This window comes from Panthera onca, chromosome A2 (genome assembly GCF_046562875.1).
Source record: "Panthera onca isolate mPanOnc1 chromosome A2, mPanOnc1 haplotype 2, whole genome shotgun sequence".
Classification (NCBI taxonomy): Eukaryota; Metazoa; Chordata; class Mammalia; order Carnivora; family Felidae; genus Panthera; species Panthera onca.
The window spans coordinates 702,147-721,090 of record NC_138340.1 but is presented as its reverse complement, the minus strand read 5'-3'; the positions used below and the strand labels follow the sequence as shown (position 1 = coordinate 721,090).

At 65.6% G+C, this 18,944-nt stretch overlaps 2 protein-coding genes and 1 long non-coding RNA gene across 6 annotated transcripts; 1 reads left to right on the top strand and 2 right to left on the bottom strand.

Annotated features, from left to right (window-relative positions):
- Window positions 1-2,578: 2,578 nt before the first annotated feature.
- Window positions 2,579-5,097, bottom strand: FAM174C (family with sequence similarity 174 member C). The gene is made up of 3 exons (XM_060629728.3): window positions 4,682-5,097; window positions 3,636-3,752; window positions 2,579-3,001 (listed from the first exon to the last, which is right to left on the bottom strand). Coding segments are annotated over exons 1-3 (423 nt in total). The 5' UTR covers window positions 4,987-5,097; the 3' UTR covers window positions 2,579-3,000.
- Window positions 5,098-5,813: 716 nt separating this feature from the next.
- On the bottom strand, window positions 5,814-18,207 carry CIRBP (cold inducible RNA binding protein). 4 transcript variants are annotated; one of them, XR_014136046.1, is made up of 8 exons: window positions 18,184-18,207; window positions 9,373-9,481; window positions 9,186-9,292; window positions 8,953-9,106; window positions 8,779-8,860; window positions 8,622-8,692; window positions 6,141-6,273; window positions 5,814-5,967 (listed from the first exon to the last, which is right to left on the bottom strand). XR_014136046.1 is itself a non-coding variant. In XM_060629725.3 (6 exons), exons 1-6 carry the CDS (start codon window positions 9,473-9,475, stop codon window positions 8,195-8,197), a joined length of 534 nt encoding a protein of 177 aa, XP_060485708.2. In that variant the 5' UTR covers window positions 9,476-9,481; the 3' UTR covers window positions 7,436-8,194. The 4 variants fall into 4 exon arrangements, 3 of the variants coding, with proteins under 3 accessions (XP_060485708.2, XP_060485706.1, XP_060485705.2); XM_060629725.3 differs by lacking the exons at window positions 5,814-5,967; window positions 6,141-6,273; window positions 18,184-18,207 and adding an exon at window positions 7,436-8,211; XM_060629723.3 differs by lacking the exons at window positions 5,814-5,967; window positions 6,141-6,273; window positions 18,184-18,207 and adding an exon at window positions 12,604-13,048 and having other exon boundaries at window positions 8,218-8,692; window positions 8,953-9,091.
- LOC144615768 (uncharacterized) lies at window positions 5,881-6,803 on the top strand. Its single transcript, XR_013554384.2, has 2 exons — window positions 5,881-5,958; window positions 6,131-6,803. It is a non-coding gene; the product is annotated as an uncharacterized LOC144615768 (long non-coding RNA).
- Window positions 18,208-18,944: the final 737 nt, after the last annotated feature.

Here is an 18,944-nt window from a genome sequence, read left to right as displayed (position 1 = left end):
CCCTGTCCCCTCCCAGGGCCAGTGGCCACCCCAGCCTCCAGGCACAGCCAGTGTGGGGGGCGGGGTCATTCTGGAGTAAGCTTCCTCTGGAGTCAAGGGTCAGAGATCAGGTTTACTCTGGGGACAGGGGTCAGTCTGGGGCTCAAGGCTCAGTGAAAGTCAGGGGTCATTCAGGGTCGGCTGTCAGCCCTGGGCTCAGATCCAGGACAGGGTCTCCGATGGGGTCTGCCCCTGTCCACCCTGCTCTGCACTCTCGGGCTGGGGGGTCTGCTCCAGACTTGGGGAGGGTCCTGCCAAGGCCAAGCTCAGACTTGGCTCCTAGCCTGTGTCTGTCACCCCTGGTCCAGCACCTGCTGCCTGCTGCCGGCCGACCCCTGGCCCGCAGGGCGAGTCCCCACGGCTTGGGGTCAGTGTCCGACACCCTTGCACCTTCAGAGGCCACAGTGCCAGGGAAGAAGCTAAAACCGCGTGGCGGAAGTGTCTCACTAAATAACCAATGGGACCGAATGTACCTGCCGACCCGGCTCTGGTGGTCTTCAGAGGCCCCACTCCTCCCCGCGCGGCAGGTGCAAAGAGCGGGCCGGCAGAGGAGCCCCCCAGGTCCCGGGAAGACGCCCCGCCTTGACCGCTGACGCGGGCCCAGCTCCCACCTGTCCCTGTTTCCCAGACGGGCAACTGAGGCCGGGGTCAGGCCGGGACTCAAGCTGCACAGCGAGTCGTCAACCAGGAGCCCGAGACTCCAACCTGGCCGCGTCCAGCATGTGTGGTGGCCTGCGGGGCAATCGAGGTACCGGGAGGGGCCGGGAGGGGCCTGGGCCGTGGGTCTGGACCCCCCGACCTGGCACAGGCTAGGGACCCGCTGCGGTGACCCCCTTGTGCGAACCCGAGTGCATGTGCACGTCCTGCGTGCCTCCCACACGTGAGCGTCTGTGCCGTGTACCGGGCCTGCCTGTGAGCACAGGAAGCCTCTCCCGCGCTCGCCCGCGTGCACACAGGGGCCCCCCTTTCATCCCGGGCTGACGGGCCCCTCTCCTGGCTTTTAGCCGCTGAGAACTTCCTGCTAACAGTGCATTAACCTCGGCGGGCGGGGGCTGCCAGTTACTCGGCGCTAACGCTGGGGGGGTGTGGGGGGGGGGGCGTGGAGACCGCTGCTGACAGGCACGAGGGCTGGGAAGCGGGCAGCGCACCCACCCTGCCCGGACTGGGGTGGGCGCGCGGCGGCCGGGCTTGGGGCGGGGGACGGGGGACAGGCAGTGTGTTCCCAGCTCCGGATGGCAGAGCGCGGGGTCTCTCCTGACCTCATTAGAGTAATTAACGTGCCTTTTGAAGCTCGAAAAATCGCTCAGAGCTGTGGGAAGGGGGCGCAGATCACAGGGCAGGAGAGCCGGGGACGGTGTCTGCGTGCCTGTTAAAAGCGTGTCCCAGTGGGTCTGACGCAGAGAGACAGACGGAAACCAAGACCAAGTGAAAGAGACCACGCAGGTGGAGAGAAACACAAAGGAGGTTCAGAGTCAGAGAAAGAAACGCAAGGACAAAAACAGAGAGACAGAGACGAGTGGAGAGACCCACGGTGGGGGGACACGTGGAGAAAGAGCCAGAGCCAGAAGGGCAGGGCGTGGGGGACATCTCTGGGGCCTGGCCTCATTTTTGCCACCTTCCCCAGAGGACCTGCTGGGCCCTCAGTGCGGGACCCTCCCAAAGAACAGCATGGGAGGAGCAGTCAGGGAGGACTTCCTGGAGGCAGCAACTGGTCAGCACAGGAGAAGGGTGAAACGTGAGATTTGGAGTGTGGGAAGGCCAAGAGAGATGCCTAGGGAAGCAGACTAGGGACCCGAGCAGAACACCCCAGCTGGAGAGAAGGCTGGCCAGCTGACATGATGGAAATGGCTTCTCTGCGCCCTGGCAGCAGGCAGGGATGCAGGCTTGGCGTGGTAGGGCAGGCCAGCTGGCCTGAGCGGTGGACGGGCCCAAGAGCCGACAGATCCCTAGTAGGCAGCAGGCTCAGTCCACGCCACCATGGACACGGGGACAAGGCAGGGCTCAGGATGAAGCAGGGGACACGGAGAGCCCACCGGTACAACAGCTTGGTTCCACCTCCCTCCCACCCAACCCTCTGCGGGCCAGCAGGGGACGCCGGACGGCACGAGGCTGCCACCTGGTGGCAGCTCCTCACGACGACACGGCTGTGGCAACTCGGGCCAATGGGCAGCCCCCGGGCGGGGCGGGGGAGACCTCAGGCTGGGCAGCCGCTGGCCAGCCCCTCCCCTCTGACTCTCCACCACCAGGGCTCCAGGTTTAAGGTGGCACAGAGCAGGGAGCCCGAGCAAGGACTGTGACACGGGAACAGGAGTTCTCTCTGGGCCTTTACCCCAGCAGGGGAGCGCACGTCTCCCCCTTCTCTCCGTCTACCTCGCAGGCTTCCTCACTGGGCCTTCGGGCAGCTGGGGGCAAGTCCAGAGAAGCCCAGCTTGGTCACAGGTGGGAGGACGGGGACCCACACGGAGCCCCGCTCTGTTGCCCACCCACCACTCACGAGTTAGCACCCAGGGTCGGGCCCCACGCACAGATGAGCGCCGGCCACAGAACCACTGCTGCCTTTATTGTCTCCAGCCCGCTGGGAAGATGCTTCCAGACAGGCCGCTCAGGCCGCCCGGCGCCCCCCCACCCCCACCCCCACCCCGGCAGGCTGTAGCCGGGGTCTGCCTCACCCCACAGAGGAGGGCGAACGGCACAAGTCACGGCCCCACCAGTCTCAAGGTCCCGTATAAGGCCTCCAGGGCCTCTCTGGTTCCCACCCAGCATCCTCGACAGTCCTGTCTGGGCGAAGGGCCAAGGCGGCCTCGGGCAGAGTAGGCGAGCTAGGCAGGACCCACGCGAGCTCGTGGAGTCTGCGTCACAGCCGGCAGGCGGTCAGTGGGGCACGCCAGACGCTAGGGAGCCGGTTCCGTCTCTTGTCCTCTCCCCGGAGCTTCTGGCAACACTGCCTCCCTGACCTGAGCATCTGGAAGGTGAAGGGGACAGGGTGAGACCCCACCGTGCCTGGGATTCACTCGAGCGATGAGCAGAGGCCTCAGCTGTCTGGCCCCTCCACTCTGCTCCACCAAGATCTGCCTCCTCCAGCCTGTTGGGTGCTGCTGTCCTGTCCATTGGGGGGGGGGGGTTCCCCACCCAGAGGAGTTCCCAGATCACACCAGTACCTCCCTCTGGGGCCTGGAAAACCAGAACCGTGCCCCGGTCTCTCGGCCTCTGTGTCTGTAGCCTGCACCCCCCCACACACTGGGGTTGGACAGGCCCTCACTCCTGCTCAGGCACTGTTGCTAACTGTGTGTCCAGGCCCCCCATCCTCTTCCGACCCACCCCGTCGGCAGCACCCTGGAGTTCCTTCTCCACCCAACAAAGATCGCGGCCTTCGCGGTCAGGCCAAGGCCAAGAGCAAGCGCCCACCGATCCAAGCGCTGCAGCCTGTTCCCACCTTAAAGAAACGGCTAATGGGAGCCGGGAGCAGGTGTGCCCTGCCCGGGCCACACGACCTGAAAGCAGGAGGCCAGCACGGGCATCGCATGGACCTCACAGGCTGGCAGCCTCCCTGACTCCCCGAGCGGGGCCCCTGCAGGCTGAGGGGAGGGCTGAGCTACCATCTCAGATTCCTGGTCTCAAAGACGACCTCCTCGTCGCTGTCCAGCGAAGCCATCTCCGTGGGGTCCTCGGTGTTGGCCAGAAGGCCGTACCTCTTCCGCTGTGGCTTCTTCAACCTGGAAGCAGACCCAGGCCCGCTCGGTGGCCATCCTGGGCCGCGGTCCCGGGCGTGGCTGACGCCCTACCCTGCCGCGGTCCGGAGTCCTCCTCTGCCAGACCCTCGACGCCCTGCTGTGAAACCTCCCGGCCTAAAGTGTGTGTTTCTTTCGCCTCGTAACCACCACCTACATGAGCGAGAGCGACAGAAAACGGGCCCCTCCCTGGGCAGCTCCCACAGCTGGGGCCCAGGGGCCAGGGACCCCGGGGGCAGGGCGGGACTTCTCAGAGAACAGAGAAGAGTGTGAGAACGCGGCCTCGCAGCGACGGGACTTGAGGGTCGGCCAGAGACGCCATCAGCAGAGCTGTCTCGGGCAGAAGGCCCGCTCCTGACCCCCCCCCCCAGCCCCGCCGCGGGAGAGGGAGGGGAGCCTTCCGCCGTGGACGCGTCCAGGGCCACGTACTCAGCGCAGTCACCGGAGGGCCGGCCGGGGCTCTCTGCGCACGGTCGGCTGTGCTGACAGAGGCCTCTGGAGGGGCAGCCCCGGAAAGGAGGCCGCACGGGGAAGCCCCTAGCGCGGGGAGGGACACAGCCCTCCACTCTCCGGCGGCAGGACAGAGAAACTGCACGCGGCCAGCCCCACGACGACACAGCCGAGGCCTGCGCGGCCGGCCGGGGGGAAGGACGCAAGAGGACAAGGCCGCGGCCGAGGTCGCAAGCCCCGCTCGGCGCCGAGGGACGCCCTCAACTTCGCGGCGCAGCAGCGCCCCCGCGTCCGGAGGCGGCGGGGTTGATGTCACCGCCGGGCCCCACCCACCCACCCCGGCCACGTGACGGCCGCGCACCACGCCGGCGACTCCGCCCCGCGGGGGCGGGGCCTCGCGGCCAACACGTGAGGCGCGAGGCGCACGCTGACTGGCCGCGCCGGGCGGCGTGCGCCTGACGCACCTGAACGCCCGGATGAGGAAGTAGAGCGCGGCCAGGCCGCTGAGGCCCGTGAGCACGTAGAAGGAGCGCAGCAGCGGCGAGCCCGGCGAGTCCGGCGGTCGCGAGTGCGTGCTGTTGTGCGGCGGGCCCGGCTGGCTCCCGTTCGTCACGGCGGGCGGTGGCGACAGCGTGGCCTGCACCGGGCGCGGCGACGGGGGCGCGGCCCCCTCGGCCCCGCACAGCAGCGCCGATAGCAGCAGCGCCCGCAGCAGCAGCAGCAGCAGCAGGGGCGGCGGCGGCGGCGGCAGCAGCACGCGCGGCCCCATGGCCCGGCGGAAGCGGTGGCTGCGCCCCGCCCGCGCGAGCGATTGTCACTCACCGGCGTGGGGGCGGCCCCAGCCAATGGCGCGCGGGGGTGGAGCTTAATTCTCGCGAGCGCACCGCCCCCACCTCGCCTAACCCCGGCGGCCGTGGGCGTGGCCCACGGTGCCCAGCCCGGGCTGCGCGCGCACCTCCGGCTGCAGGCCCCGCCCCGGAGCCCACGCCTCCTCCCGGGAGCAGCTTTCCCAAAGGCACGGCGATGTCAAGAACCCTCGCGGGGGACGAGGCCACGCCACGCAGGGCGGCCTGGCGCAGTGCTCTCCAGGCCCTCAGTCCCAGCCAGGGCCCCAGGAACTCCAGGGGCTCTCACCCTGGGAGGCGCCAGAGGCTCCCACCGGTGGGAGAACCGTGGGCACCTAGGCCGCCCCGCCGCCATCCTCCCCCCCCCCCCCCCCACTACTGGCAGTGGAGGGGAGCCACCGAGGGCTGAAGGCAGTGGAACCAAGGGTCAACCCTAGTGCTCTGCATCCCTAGAGGGGGGCGGAAGGCAAGCAGCTCAGGAAGCAAGCTCGCCCTGCAAGCAGCACAGGTGGGAGGCTCTGGGGGCCACTCCGCCAAGACCCTGGGAGAGAGGTGCCAGCCTCAGATGGGGGAGCCTGTGCCCCTCAGAACCTGAGAGAACTGCCCAAGGGGACAACAAAGAACCGGGTGGTCTTCCCGGCTTGGGGCCAGCTTGTGCCCTGAACAAGGGCAAAGAGGCTTTTCTCCGGCAGACTCCCCCGAACCCCTTTCCCACCCAAGCTCCCTGGCCGCGTCCCAAGCCAGACTCAGATTTGTGTGGACACACCAGCCCTTTATTCAAATCCGACTTCATGTCCTGCTCCTGTTGACGGGGGCGTCCTGGCTGCAGTGCGGTGCCTGCCGCCACACACCTGTCCTCCAACAGCAATTCGAGTCGCTGCACCTCAGCCTCCCCAGTGACGCGCCTGCTGGAACAAACGGGAGAAAAGAGCTGGCTGCAGGAGAGCCCCGCAGAATGCTGCCCACCCCCGGCCCCCACTGGGGTTACAGGAGGGCAGGCCAGGAAAGGAGAACCCACCAGCAGGGTCAAGCGACAGGGCCAGAGCGGCTCACATCACCCACCCTAAGAACCACTTACAGGGGACACGGTACGAAGACCGGTGGCTGTGCCTCTGGCTCTTGCTTCCAGATAAAGTCCCTTCTGGGACAGTGAGTCCTGGTCATCGCTGCTGTCTGGCCACACCTCCAAGTCACGCTGGCTTCCCTTCAACCTGCCAAAGCAAAGAAGCGTTAGGCCCAGTGTCCTGGCCACAGGTCACATCTGCCCCTCCCCACCTCCCCTGAAACCATCCACAGCTCCTAGGAGGGTCTCAAACTAGCCATCGGGCCGTCCCGGCAGAGGCCCCGTCACAGGCTGGCGTGCCCAGGGCGGGCCTGCGCCTTTCAGATGGGCCAGGCCACGTCCCACCCTTGAGCAGAGCCAGCTGCCCAATTGGGATGGAGCTTAGAGGACCGTGTGGGCTCTGGGAAAAACTCATGGCAGCAACAGACATCAGAGAAAGCTAGTTGGGAGCCTGAGGGACGGAGGTCTGGAAAAGACTGTCAATTGATGAACAAAAATCCCAAAAGGCAGGGCGTTCGGTGGTCTCCAATCCTGCTTACGGATCAAACCTACTCCTGTGGCGTGACCGCCCAGGCCGCTCGCCGGGCTGCAGGCGGGGAAGGGCTAACGGCCCAGATCTGACTCTGGTTCGAGCTTGATTAAAAAAATTAAAATTAAAAAAAAAAAAAAAAAAAAAAAGTAAAGAAAAATGGAAAAGGATAACAGCCAAAGGAACATTCCCCAGGTACAGAACTTTACTCTCAAATGAGCTCTCGACGAGAGGAGGGATGCGGACACGAGCAAAAGGAGTTACCTCGAATTACAGGGCTATTTCCACATATGAGCTAGCCAAGGGAGCAGCTTGCGTCTCAGAGGGTTCTGTTGGGCGCACAACACTTCTGTCCTCCGAGGGGCTGCAGCTTCCATAGGCTAGCGGTGAGAGCTCAGAACTCGTGAAGCAACAGCAGAGCTAGCTAACGAGCCGGTCGGTCCGTGGTCGCCCAGGGACGCTGCCTGCCGTCCGCTGTCTGGCCTGCTCCTCAGCTAAGGCGGTCCGGGTCAGCGTCACGTGCCTGGGCGTCCACCGTCCCCCGCTAAGCTGCCCACCCTGTCGCCCACCTTCTCACCTCACCGGGGCCGATGGCGGTCGGCTGTCAGGAGGGGCCCGGCCAGCGTCTGTCTATTCTGCCTTCCCTGTCTAGCTTTCTGAGAGCCTCAGGCGGGACCGGCAGACCTACTTCTCAAACTGCCCTTTCCGCTCAGTTCTGACCGCCTCGAACCCGAGAGCAGGGAGTGTGTTGTGCAATGAAAGGGAAATTGTCAGAGCAAGGTTCGTTTCAGACGGTCTTTTAATCGGCTTCGTAAAGCCAAAGAAAACTGCGTACAAGAATTCCTTAACCGCTTCAGATACAACATCAATGGGTTATGCATACGTCTTCCGGTAAAAAAAGACAATATAAATAAACATTTTCAAGAACCTCTCGAAGGGACATCTGCAACTCTTGCTGTGTGTCATACACAGCACGGAAGGGCCGAACAGGCCAGGCCCGGGGCCGCCGGGGTACCTCTGCCACAGCCCCGGCATGGGTCCTACCACGCTACACGCAGAAACAGTACACAGAGCTGGAAAAAAGCCACAGCTTGCTGAGCTTCCGGCAAAAAGCGGATTCAGAGTCCATTCAATCTTAAAGAGAAGTGAACTGGGGCACCCGACCTCACGGGCCGACCCCAGTAAAAAGAGAAACAAAAAAGGCAACACAACCAAAACCAAAACCCACACAACCCCCAAAGATTTCCTAAAAATCTTATGGCTCAGGGTAAAAAGAAAAAAAATAAAATCTGAAGTGCTTTTCAGAACATTTTTAAAACCCTTAAAAACTGACAACGCTTCCTTAAGAAGAGTAGTCTAGGTAAACGAAGCCATCTGGGGGTCAGAAGCAGTCAGGCTGTGTTTGACAAGATCAAAACGGATAGGACTACAAAAGTGGGGTACAAGGAGGTGTGTTCACTACACATGAACGATTCAGCGAAGCTCCCAAAATCTTTAAATATACAGCCATTGGAAGGACGATCTTGAGCAGGAAGGATTTTTACTCGTTGTGTGTAGCTGAGAACAAGAAGCAGGGACATGTAAAGGCACTGAAGCACGCGACAAGACCAGCATCCGCTCCCGGGGCCAGACCTGGAGGCCGCGGTCCCGCAGCCTCAGGAGAAACCACCCCCCCCACCAGCTGAGGGCGGGGCGGCAGGCAGGGCGCACATGCACTTCTGCTGCCTGCTCCGGGGGGGGGGGGGGGGGGGACGGGCCCTCACTCTCCCTTTCCTTCTTGGTCACTCTGCTTCTGCCTTTACGTTTCGTGGTAGAAATGGCTGCTGGCACAGAGACCGAGAGGGCAGTATCGCCCCTTAGAGGCAAGCACGGTGACAGAATCTGAGTGTCGCTCGTAGAGGGCGCCAAGGCTTACTGAGCTCCCACTGCAGGCCCCGGCAGCGAGGTGCCCTCGGAGCAGGACTTACCGTAACTGTCGTAGCTGTCTCTGTAGGACCCGCCTGAGCTCCGGTCGCCATAGCCGCCACCTTGACTCCGGCTGCAAGAAAGACACTTGAGGCTACTTGGGCCCGCGGCAGCAGCAGAGCGGCCCGGCCTTAGGCACTGGCACCCGCACGCCCTCACCTGCTGTAGTAGTCTCTGGAGCCTCCATAGCCCCCACTCCTGGACTCAAAGCGACTCCCTCCGTAGCCTCGATCCCCTCCTCCTGCAACCAGGGACAGGAAGAGCGCGTCAGCGCCCACCAGCAGTGGCCCCACCGTGTTCCCAGGGGCCCTGGGCCCCGAGCATAGCACTCACCTCTGGAGAACCCACGGCCCCGGCCTCGGCCCCCTCGGAAGAAGCCCCGGCCGCCAGCAGAGCCACCTCGATAGCCTCGGGATCGGTTGTCGGACGACTTGCCGGCCTGGTCAACTCGGATCTGCCGCCCGTCCACAGACTGGAAACCGGAGACCTGCACAGGTTAGTCTGCGCTCCCCCATCCTCGGAGGCGGGGTTCTGCACCTTCCGCAACCCCGAGCGGCTGCCCTCACCTTCCCGTTCATGGCCATCATGGCGTCCTTGGCATCGTCGATGTTCTCAAACGTGACGAACCCAAAGCCTCGCGACCGCTGGGTCTCCCGGTCTTTCACGACCACCACTGCACAGGAGAGACGCGGAGTCTGCGCCCAGCCCTCCCCGCACGCAGCCCCGCTCCGCCGCCCGCAGCACCAGCCGCACCTTCCGAGATCTGCCCGTACTTCGAGAAGACCTGCTCCAGCGACTGCTCGTTGGTGTCAAAACTCAGCCCTCCGACGAAAAGCTTGCCTTCGTCTGATGCCATGGCGGCCTGCGGCAAACGCTGTTGAATTCCTCACCGAGACCCTCCAGGGGGTCTTCGCCGCTCCCCCCTGCTCTCTGCACACGCCACAGAGGCTTGTGGGGCAAGCCCTGGAGTGCTCCCCCCCTGCCCCCTCAAACCCACACCTACGACTTCCGAATCCCCAGCGCGCCCTTCGTTCCTGGACCCCCGGCCCCCGCTCCGTGCACCGCCCAGCTCCGCCCGCAGACCGCGGGGCTCCACGGTTTCACGCGGCTGCCGGCCTCAGGGGGTGCTTAAGGCTGGACACTGAAGGCAGGCGTCGGGCTCCGCCGGCACCGGCCGGGATTTCCGCGTTGTACGAGGGGTCAGACTAACTCCCACCCTGAGCATCGGCTGGGGAGCGGCAGAGTGCTTGGTCCACGGTAGGGCACCTGGGAGCGGTGGGTGACTGGGCACTGAGCGCGGGGAGAGGCTCCGACGTGGAGCCTGACGTGTGGGGCCGAGGCCAACTTGGGCCGACTCGACGGGCTGGGGGAGCCCCGGAGACGCAGGCCAGAGAGAGACGCGGAACTGCGCTCCGCTCGCGCTCCTCCAGCGGGAAACCGAGAGCGGCGGCCCTGGCCACGGAACGTGGCCCCGCCCACTGCCGCGCGCATGCGCCCCGCGCACGCCCTGCGCCACTTCATCCGGGCACCCAGCACTCCCGCCATTTCGCTGGGCGCTGCTGTGCGCCCGCGGCCGCCATTTTGCGGTGGCGTCCCGCTCGCGGAGGGCCTGGCCCGAGGGAAAGACGCCCTCCGGCCGCAGCTTGGCCCGGTGTCCCGCTGCCCATCGCCGCCGGCGGGGCGGACTCCACCCCGGGCCCGCCCCGGCGACGCCCCCGCCCAGGGGCGTGACGCCGCCGCCGCCGCCCCGCCTCCTCCGGCCGGCCGCAGGCCGCTCGCCGCCCCGGGCTCGCGGAGCCGGTGCCGCCAGGGCCCTCACCACTGAGCCGGGAAGGTCCCTGACGCAGGCGGGAACAAGGCGCAGCACACCGAGCCAAGCCTCCTAACGCTCGAGTGAGGGGGGGGCGCCGAGCGACCGGCCTTAAGTACGCCGCCGCGGGACCCCGCCCCCTGCACCGCGCCAGCCAATCCGAGGGCTCGGGGGCCGCAGCCGCACCTCATATTCATGAGATGGGGGCCGGGCCTTTCCTGGCTCCGCCCCCTCCCGGGCGCGCGGACGCCGGGCGGAGTAATTGGTGGAGACGCGCCCCGTCCGCAGTCCCTCGCCCGAGAGCGGGGGGCGGGGCCGGCGCTCGAGGGGGCGGGGCTGACCCACTTCTGTTTGCCCGCCCCCATCCCCACCTCCTGGCCAGAGGCCGGGAACAAAAGGGCCTCTGGAGGCCAAGGGTCCAAACCTCCTGGGGATCCCCTGCTGTGCTCCAGCCAGCGCTGACGTGTCAGCCTTAGCCAAGTCCCCATACCCACCGGAGCCCCAGCTATCAGGACATCTGAACCCTGACATCATTCTGATACACTTGCCCACACAACCCATACCCTGGTACTCCCAGGATCCCAGGATCTCATGCTCCTGAATGAATACACCGCTTCACTTGGTCGGCCCCAAGGCCTACCCGAACCCCTGAGACTGAGACAGTCCCACCTCATGGACCCCAATGTTCCCCAAGATCCTAATTCCTCTTACTTCCCTACTTTGGGGCACCCCAACTTCACCCAGCCTAGTTTGCCTACAGACCTCCACCAGCACCCACACCTAACTTCCACCCCAACCCTGACTTTTCTGCTTGGCGTGGCGCCCGCACCCCTACACTCACCTTGACAGACACTTGTGCATTCCAGCTCTAGACTGCAGGCTGACCCCAACCTGGGACCCAACCCCACCACTGTGGCCAGCACTGCACCCCGACATTCGTCTCGGCCCTCCAGTATGTGCTCCAGCCTCCTGCCAGGGCTTAGTTCTGCTACCCCTGGTGGGGGCGGGGGGGGGGGGGCGGCGAGTAATGCTCTACTCCTCCCCCTGTGGCTTTTTCCTTTCTCTGTCCGGGGGTTCCAAGATCTCTGCTACAAGGCGAACCAGCTTTGCAGAGACCCTCACCCCCAGATTGCTCCTGGGGAGTCCCAAGTCCATTTTATGGGAACTGCCTTGTGACTGCCATTTGCTGCCTGCCCTGGTTTGGCTTATGTTGTCTCCTGGGGTCCTGGACCCCTCCATGGGGTGGAACAAACTGGTGAAGAACTCTGACTGCCCAAGTTCTGTTCTAGAATGTTTCCAGGGGGTGGACCCTATGCAGAAGAGTTGGGGGGATTTGGGAACAGAGGACCCCCCCCCCCCCCACACACACACACACTTTCTTGCCCACCCCAGAGAAGTTCCAGCCCCACTCCAGGCTTCAGACCTGCTCCCACCCTAAGGCGGGTCCAGCTGAGAAAGGAAGGGAGAAAGGAAGGGACACAGGCAAGGACACGGTCTCCCATGACAAGGTTGCTGGGACCCCTCCTCAGCTCAGGAACCCACTCTCCCAGAGCAGCTCGTGAGTCATCGCCACCCCCTCTGCACCGCCCAGCCCCGCCCCATGCCACAGCCCTCCCATAGACCCCCCGTCAGACACAGCCTGCTGCGTCAGCCTCTCACGCAGGGTGGTTATTAAAAGGAGCAAAAAAAGACATCAGCTCTCAGCTCCCTCTGCCTTCCGCCGCCCGTGGAGGGGGCTGGGGAGCTGGGGGCAGGTATGCCCAGCCCAGGAACTCTGCCCCGCCGCCTTTCTGAGGCGCTCCCCTAGCAAGTCAGGTCAGCGGCTCCTTGCTCCAGTCCAGGCCAAGGTGGCCTGGAATCATCCTCTGCCCCCAGGCCCCCCACACCCACTGTTCTGTGGTAGTGACTCGGCCTTCTCCTGGTTCTGTGAAGTGCTCTGTTCATTCATTCATTCATTCATTCATTCCGCCATTCCGCCAGCACGCTATTATTAAGTGTTTACTACCAGTCCGTTGCCGGGTTACCAGTCTCCATGTCTGCCCACGACTGTCCTGGGTTCCCATCACAGAATGGACCCATACCTGGGGACACCTGTCGCCAGGTGCGCCTGCTCTGGGTATTGTGTGCAAACTGTGAGCTTGCTTGCGTCTCAGGTGTGTGGCCTGTCTCCGTACCTGTGTTTCTGTGGTTTCCTGCATCTGCGTATCCGTGGTGGGGGCGGGGGGCTCCCAGGAGGTAGGGAAGACCTCATCGCTGCTATGACCGCTGCGCCACGCTCTCCCCGCGGACGCGAGGGGGCGCTGCGGCCTCGCTGTCGCCCCAGCCGGGGGCTCCGGGTCCCGCCGCGGACTCCAGCGTTGGGGGGGGGGGGGGGGGGGGAGCCTTCGTCCCGCCCACGGGCCTGCCCCCGCGCCTCCGCCAGTGCGCTGGGGATGGGGTGGCGGTGGTGGCGGGGCTGGGAGGATGCGGCTCAAAATAGCCCGGGGCACTGGAGAGGCTGCTATTCGCGGCCCGGACGCGCAGTGCTCGCCGCCTGCCCGGCGGGACTGGGATTAGGCTGTGAGGCCCCCGTCGGCGCTTTTACAAATCGCCTCTCCCCGGGCGGCCGCCTTGCCTGCCTCCGAGACCACTCCCCCCCCCCCCCCCCCCCACCCCGGAGGTCCAACACCTCTGGCGCTGAGAGCCCCACCCGCGGGCGTCGCCCTGGAGACGAGGCGGGGTCACCTCGCTCCCGCGGCGCCCCCTCCGCCTTCCCGCCGGGCCCGGCCGCTGGACGCCGGGTCCTCCCCCGACCCTGGTTAATGACCGGGCGGGAGGCGGTAATGAGCGTCTGGGTCCCGGACGGGCGTGGCCGGGATGAAAGGCGCGTGTGTGGGGGGGACCCTCAGGCCGCGTAATTATCGCCCCCTCCCGGCCGGCCAGGCGGGGGCCGGGACCGTGCACCTGGAGGCCTCCTGGCGGGGGCGCACAAGTGGGACCGTCCCGGCTGACTCCAGCCGGCCCGCCTGGCCCAAATCCGCAGGGCCCAGAGCCAGGGAGGGGGAAGCGGAGACTGGATGAGTGTGCGCGTTGCCAGGTGTGGTACTCATGTGTGCCCGTGAGCTGCGGAGTCATGGGTAATGGCTGGGGACTGCGCTTGTGTGGACGCGAAAGTGGGGCTGTGTGTGCGTGCGGGTATGGAGGTGTGTGCAGGGAACGCACACGTGCGTGTGCGCACACGGGAACCCGCCTGCATGGTACTCCGTGTGCAGGAACACGAGGGACCCCTTGCGTGTGAGCCAAGCGGACCTCAGGCATGTGCATAAGGGGCATGGGTGTGGGCTCAGTCACAGACAGGTCTGGTGTGTGGGACCTGGGCGAGCCAGGGCTCACAGAGCATATGTGCCGGTGACTGATGGCGTGACGCATGCCCGCAGGGTGGGCACAAGTGCGCACCGCGTGCCATCAGCGGCCAGGGTCTCCTGCGGCAGACATCAGCTCCCGGGGGCAGCAGCTGTTTGGTCCTTTGGGGAACCGGAGGGGACTGCCTCCTGGCCTCAGTTTCCCTCCTGTTCCTGGAGAGGGGTGTCCACAGTGGAGGAGGATGTCTGGCACTGGGGATGGGGTACCCACCCACCAGGGAGCAGCCCCCTGTGACTCAAGGCCGCCATTCTTACACCCCGATCACGCTCGCATCCCAGGAACGCAAAGGGCCAGGCGGCGCACTGCTGGTGTTGGTGACCAGTCTGCACCAAGTGCAGGAGTATGTGAGGGACTGTGGGGTGCGACCCGCGGCCCACCCGTGGAAGGGCAGGAGGCCAGTGGGAGGCCCGTCCTGCCCCTTGGGTTACACACGTTTGTTCTTCCCGCACTCACGATGCCCCGGAGATCCGGGCGCTGACCCCTTCCTTTCTACCTGGGAAACTCGGCACGGGTGCGGTGGCAGACGCACAGGGACCGGCACCCATCGGGCACGTGCGTAGAACCCACGTCAGGTGCCTGTGAAATGCCAGAGCAGGGGCACCCCCAGGTGGGAGGAGCTGACCCCCACGTGTCCCATCCACTCTCCTGACCTTGGCCCCACACAGGCTCCCTGCAGGCACAAGGTGGGGGTGGGGGGAGCAGAGGGACTCCTGTCTGGGGCTTGTGGCATCTCCATGGCAACCCTGGAGTTCATAAATGCAGAGTGCCCTGTCCTGTGGCAGCACACCTGTACCCCTTCCAGCTCTGCCTGTCCCCAGTACTAGTGTTGATGTCCCACGACTGTCTGCCTCTAGAACGCCAGCGCTGGCCAGGTGCCTCTCCGGGCCTCAGCTGCCTCATCCGAGAAGTGGGTGTTGCAGCAGGGCTTCCTGGAGCCAGTGTGGGGGAGTGAGACGCCTGGGGTTCTCTGGTCTTTCTCGTACGGCAGGACACACAGAAAATGGTCTGTGAACCTCACACCCCCTTCCTCAGTGCCGAGTGAGTGAATGCAACCCCCCCCCCCCATCCCCAATCCGGATTGGCAGGTCTCTGCTCCTCTGGGGGGCCTACAGCCAGGGAGGGTGTGTGGGCAGCGTGGGTGGCTGGAACCACAAGCTTGTGTTTCGGGGAGGGTGCGCAGTCTCTGAGGACCTGAGTTCCTGGCCCTGCCCGGTGTGACTTTCAATTTTGCGGTTTTCTAAAGGGAGGTCTTGGTCCAGGGTGAGAGTGGGGGTGCCGTTGTTTTGAAAATCACACTGTTGACTGAGGTTGTGCCGCCATCGAAGTGTAGGCTGGGGTCCGTATGTGTGTGTGTGTGTCGGGGGGGCGGGGGGGGGGGGGTCTGTATCCGGCAGAGCCCAGCTGGGAGCCTGGCATTCAGGTGGGGTCAGGATCTGCCCCTTAGCTGTTGAGGGGTGCGCTTCTCCGAGCGTGGGCGAGAAGGCGGGCTGGTCGGTCCGGTGGCTGCCAGGGGCCCTGTGTGGGAGCAGGGGGTTGTGCAGACTCTCCGGGAGGCCCGGGGGCAGTGCTGGCGGGGTGGGGGTGGGGCGGGTGCGGCAAGGTCGTAGCCAGCTGTCTAGAGCCCCCCCCTCCTCCAGCCTGCGGGTGATCGCCTCCCCTCGAGGGGAACGGGGAGGGCGGGCGGCCCCGCCCACATTCCGGAGGAGTTAGGGGGTGCCCTCTACGGCCCCAGCCTGCACGCTGACCTCTGACCCGGCCTGAGCCCACTCCCTCCGTCCTGGGCACCCAACGCAGCGGCAGCTGGCCCCAGGGAGGGGCAGCCAGACGGGGGTGGAGGCTGGAATGTGTGCCGGGGGTGAGGGAGGGGGCCCCAGAGAGGGGGCGGAAGTGGGGGAGGAGTCGGTGGGACGGAGACCCAGACAGCAATACAGACCGGCCGCGATACTGAGGGAGGCAACGGGGAAGAGAAACAGAGAAAAGGAAAAATGGAACCAGCCAGACGCAGGAGAGGCAGATGCAGAGAAGGAGACGGAGGGGCAGACACAGGGGGAGAAACAGAGGCACCCAGCCCGGGATGGAGAGCCAGCGGGAGGGCAGTCGCGGGCAGGGCCCCAAGTGACAGGGCCCCGCCCCCACGCCAGGGCTGGGCTGCTCACCTGTCCCAGGTCACACGGGCGGCCGCCCGTCCCCTGCCCTCCCCGGGCTGGGCAGCAGTGGGTGGGGCTGGAGTCAAGACTCCTGGGTTGGGCCCCAGCGCCCTTGGCTGTGGCTCGGTAACTCCCATTCCCAAGGCGCCCCGGAGAGGTGGGCGGGTCCCGCGGGGCCTGGTGGGGGTGGCTGTGCCCCGGGCACCTGCCTGGTGCTGGGGGCGCAGAAGTCGGCTCCGGCCGGGCACCGCTCACTCCCATCTCCCCAGAGGCCCGGCCCGACCCCAAGCCAGACCCTGGCCCCGGCCTTTGGCATTTCAGAACCGTGAAGCCGGCCCCAATTCCCCATCTGGCCGCCCCCAGGGCACTCCGGCCCCAAGCGGACTGCAGTGACCCCGGTGACCTGCTTCCGCTTGCCCACAGCCGTCTCATCACCCAGCAGCATCGCCCACCTGGACCCAGGCCTCCGGTCCCGGCTCCACCCCTTGGCAGCCACGCCAGTGCACAGGGCCCGGCCGACCGACCCCCGACTCGGTGCTGGGCCCGCCCAGCCTGGGGCTGGCCTCGGACCGAAGGTTCCGGCGTGCATCCTCCCCAGCGGGCAGGGCCCGCTGCTGTTCACACTGGCCGCTGCCTCCTCTGAGAGGACTCCTGCTCACAGCGAACCTTGCTCCCTTCCTCCGAACGCCGAGCTCCCTGCAGGCCCCTGCCAGCCAGCGCCCCGTGACGCGGAGGCCAGCTGCAGACACTGCCCCGTCCGTCCCTCCTCAGGCCTCTCCTGTAAACCCAGGCCGAACGCCCAGCCATCCAGCCACCCCCTGGATGTCCTGGCCCCTGCTCCGCCCACCTGCTCCCCCTCCCTGGGGAGGGGGCCCTCTCCTCCCCAAGAGACAGACTCGGGGAGTCACCCCTTTCAGGTCCTCGCCTCTGCCTTTTCCTCCCACCTTTTGTCTTCTCCCCCCCAGCTAACTTCGCAGCTGCCCCCCCCAAGTACACCTGCTCGCGCTCCTCCAGGCCGCTCTTTGCACACGCTGTGCCTCCCACCTAGGGGCACCCCTTCCCCCTCCCAACGCTTGCAAACTCCTACTCTTCCTTCGGTAAGGCCTCAGGCCAAACGCTCTCCTCCCGCCGGCCCTCCTGCGTCCCCCAGCCCGGGGGCTGCAGTGCTGCCCCAATCCGGAGGTCGCGTCACCGAATCGAGGAGGAGGGGACAGCAGACAATGCTTGGACGTGGAAGGAGGGGTGCGAGCGAACGCGCCGGTGCGGGGCTCCACGTGCGGCGCCCTCCGGGACGCCCCCTTCTTCCGTCCCGGCGCGGCCGAGCCGTCAGACCCTCGGCGCGCCTCCCGCCCCCAAATTTGCAGACGCGCGACCACAGGGAGGAGGCCGCACGCCTCCGCGCTGCGCTTGCGCACTCAGCCGCCCAGGCGCAGTCCCACCTCCCGGCGTGAGCGCCACGCTGTCATTGGTGCGTGCGCAGGAGCGAACGACGCGGCCGCCAGTGAGGCGGCCCCCGCGGTGGGCGGGGCCCGGGCCTGCGGACGCGCGCACGGGGGCGAGCGGGGCGCCCTCCCCCCTTCGTGACGTCAGGCCCGTTTCGCGGCGCGTTGCCGTGGAAACCGCGATTCCATTTCTGCGGGTTTCCGGGGGCCACCCCCTCCCATTCAGCTTTTTCCTCAATGGGAGGAGGGGGCGGTGCGGGGTAGACTCCGCCCCCTGAGGTCTCCGCAGCATCTGCCCGCGCAGGGCCTCAGTTTACCTTTCCTTCACCTGGCCTGGCCAGCAGCCCCTCTGACCGCAGCTCCCTTCGGCCGGGCACTTCCCCCTGGGTAGGTGTGCGCGCTGCGCGGCCGAGTAGGGGGAAGAGGCCAGTGGCCCGCAGCCCCCACCGGGGTGTTGTCCTCCTGGGACCCCAGGGCAGGGCCGTGACCCTTGGACTTCCGGGCTGGGCGCCAGGAAGCGCCCTGAGGGGTGGGTTCCCGGGCAGCAGGGCAAGTGCCCCCCGCCCTGCAGCGTGCAGACACAGCCTGCGATTCAGCGTGTGATTCAGAGGGTGGCCCAGTTGACACCCTTCCACAGCCCCTACCCAGCCCTGTGGAGTCACCTGCTTACAGCTCTCAGCCCTGACCCCCAGGGGCGGCTGCGTGGGCGGAAGTTTCCACCTGAGCGGTCTCACCCACACCTCCAACCTGTGGCCCTCCTTACCTGCGGGAGCTTGTGCCCTTGACTTGGAGGTCTGGAAGGGTCAGCCTGCAACGTGCATGGTACCTTCCTGCCTGATTGTGTGTGTGCGTGCGTGTGTGTGTGTGTGTGTGAGAGAGAGAGAAAGAGAGTGTGTGTGTGGGTGTGAGCGAGAGAGAGAGAGAGAGAGAGAGAGAGAGAGAGAGAGAGACTGGGCTGGGGGAGGGGCAGAAGGGCCTCCCGGATACTTCCAGGACGCTCCTGGGACAGTCCTGGGGTTTCCCTTGCTCCTGGGGTCCTTGGAGCTGGGACGCTGAGGGCAAGGCCTTGGGCTATCAGAAATCTGCCCAGGAGTGGGTGGTCACCAATATAACAAACACCCCCAATTCTTAGGGCAAGTGATGTTTCTCTCTGGGCTTGGGGTTTTCTCATCTATTAAATGGGAGTATAATTAGCTCTGTTAGGTGGCAGTGCTTGTTAACTGAGGAAATACATGTAAAATGATGCTATTATTGTCCTGTCTGCCCAGCCCCAAAATGGATGGAAGCAGGACCCCAGAGAGGAGTTGCCCCTGGCCAGGCCCTTGGGGAGATGCCAGTTGAGGAAGTCCCCTGGCAACGCAAGGGCGGCCAGCAGAGGGGTGTTCCTGCACTGGGCACGGCCCCGGACAAAGGCCTGGAGGCTTGAGGCATGACCGTCAGGGCTGGGGAGCGCTGGAATGCGAGGCCAGGGTGAGGCCACAGAAGGGTGAGAGTTCACCCCAGGCTGGGGCAAGGCCAGGCCAG

Excerpts from the sequence above, each read along its gene's own strand:
- FAM174C (XM_060629728.3), bottom strand. The coding sequence starts at position 4,986 with ATGGGGCCGCGCGTGCTGCTGCCGCCGCCGCCGCCGCCCCTGCTGCTG. Across the intron at positions 3,753-4,681 it reads TTCCTCATCCGGGCGTTCAG|GTTGAAGAAGCCACAGCGGA; the intron begins GTGCGTCAGGCG and ends GTCTGCTTCCAG.
- CIRBP (XM_060629723.3), bottom strand. The coding sequence starts at position 12,627 with ATGCAGGAAACCACAGAAACACAG. Across the intron at positions 9,293-9,372 it reads GTACGGGCAGATCTCGGAAG|TGGTGGTCGTGAAAGACCGG; the intron begins GTGCGGCTGGTG and ends TCTCCTGTGCAG. Across the intron at positions 8,861-8,952 it reads GGGCCGTGGGTTCTCCAGAG|GAGGAGGGGATCGAGGCTAC; the intron begins GTGAGTGCTATG and ends CCCTGGTTGCAG.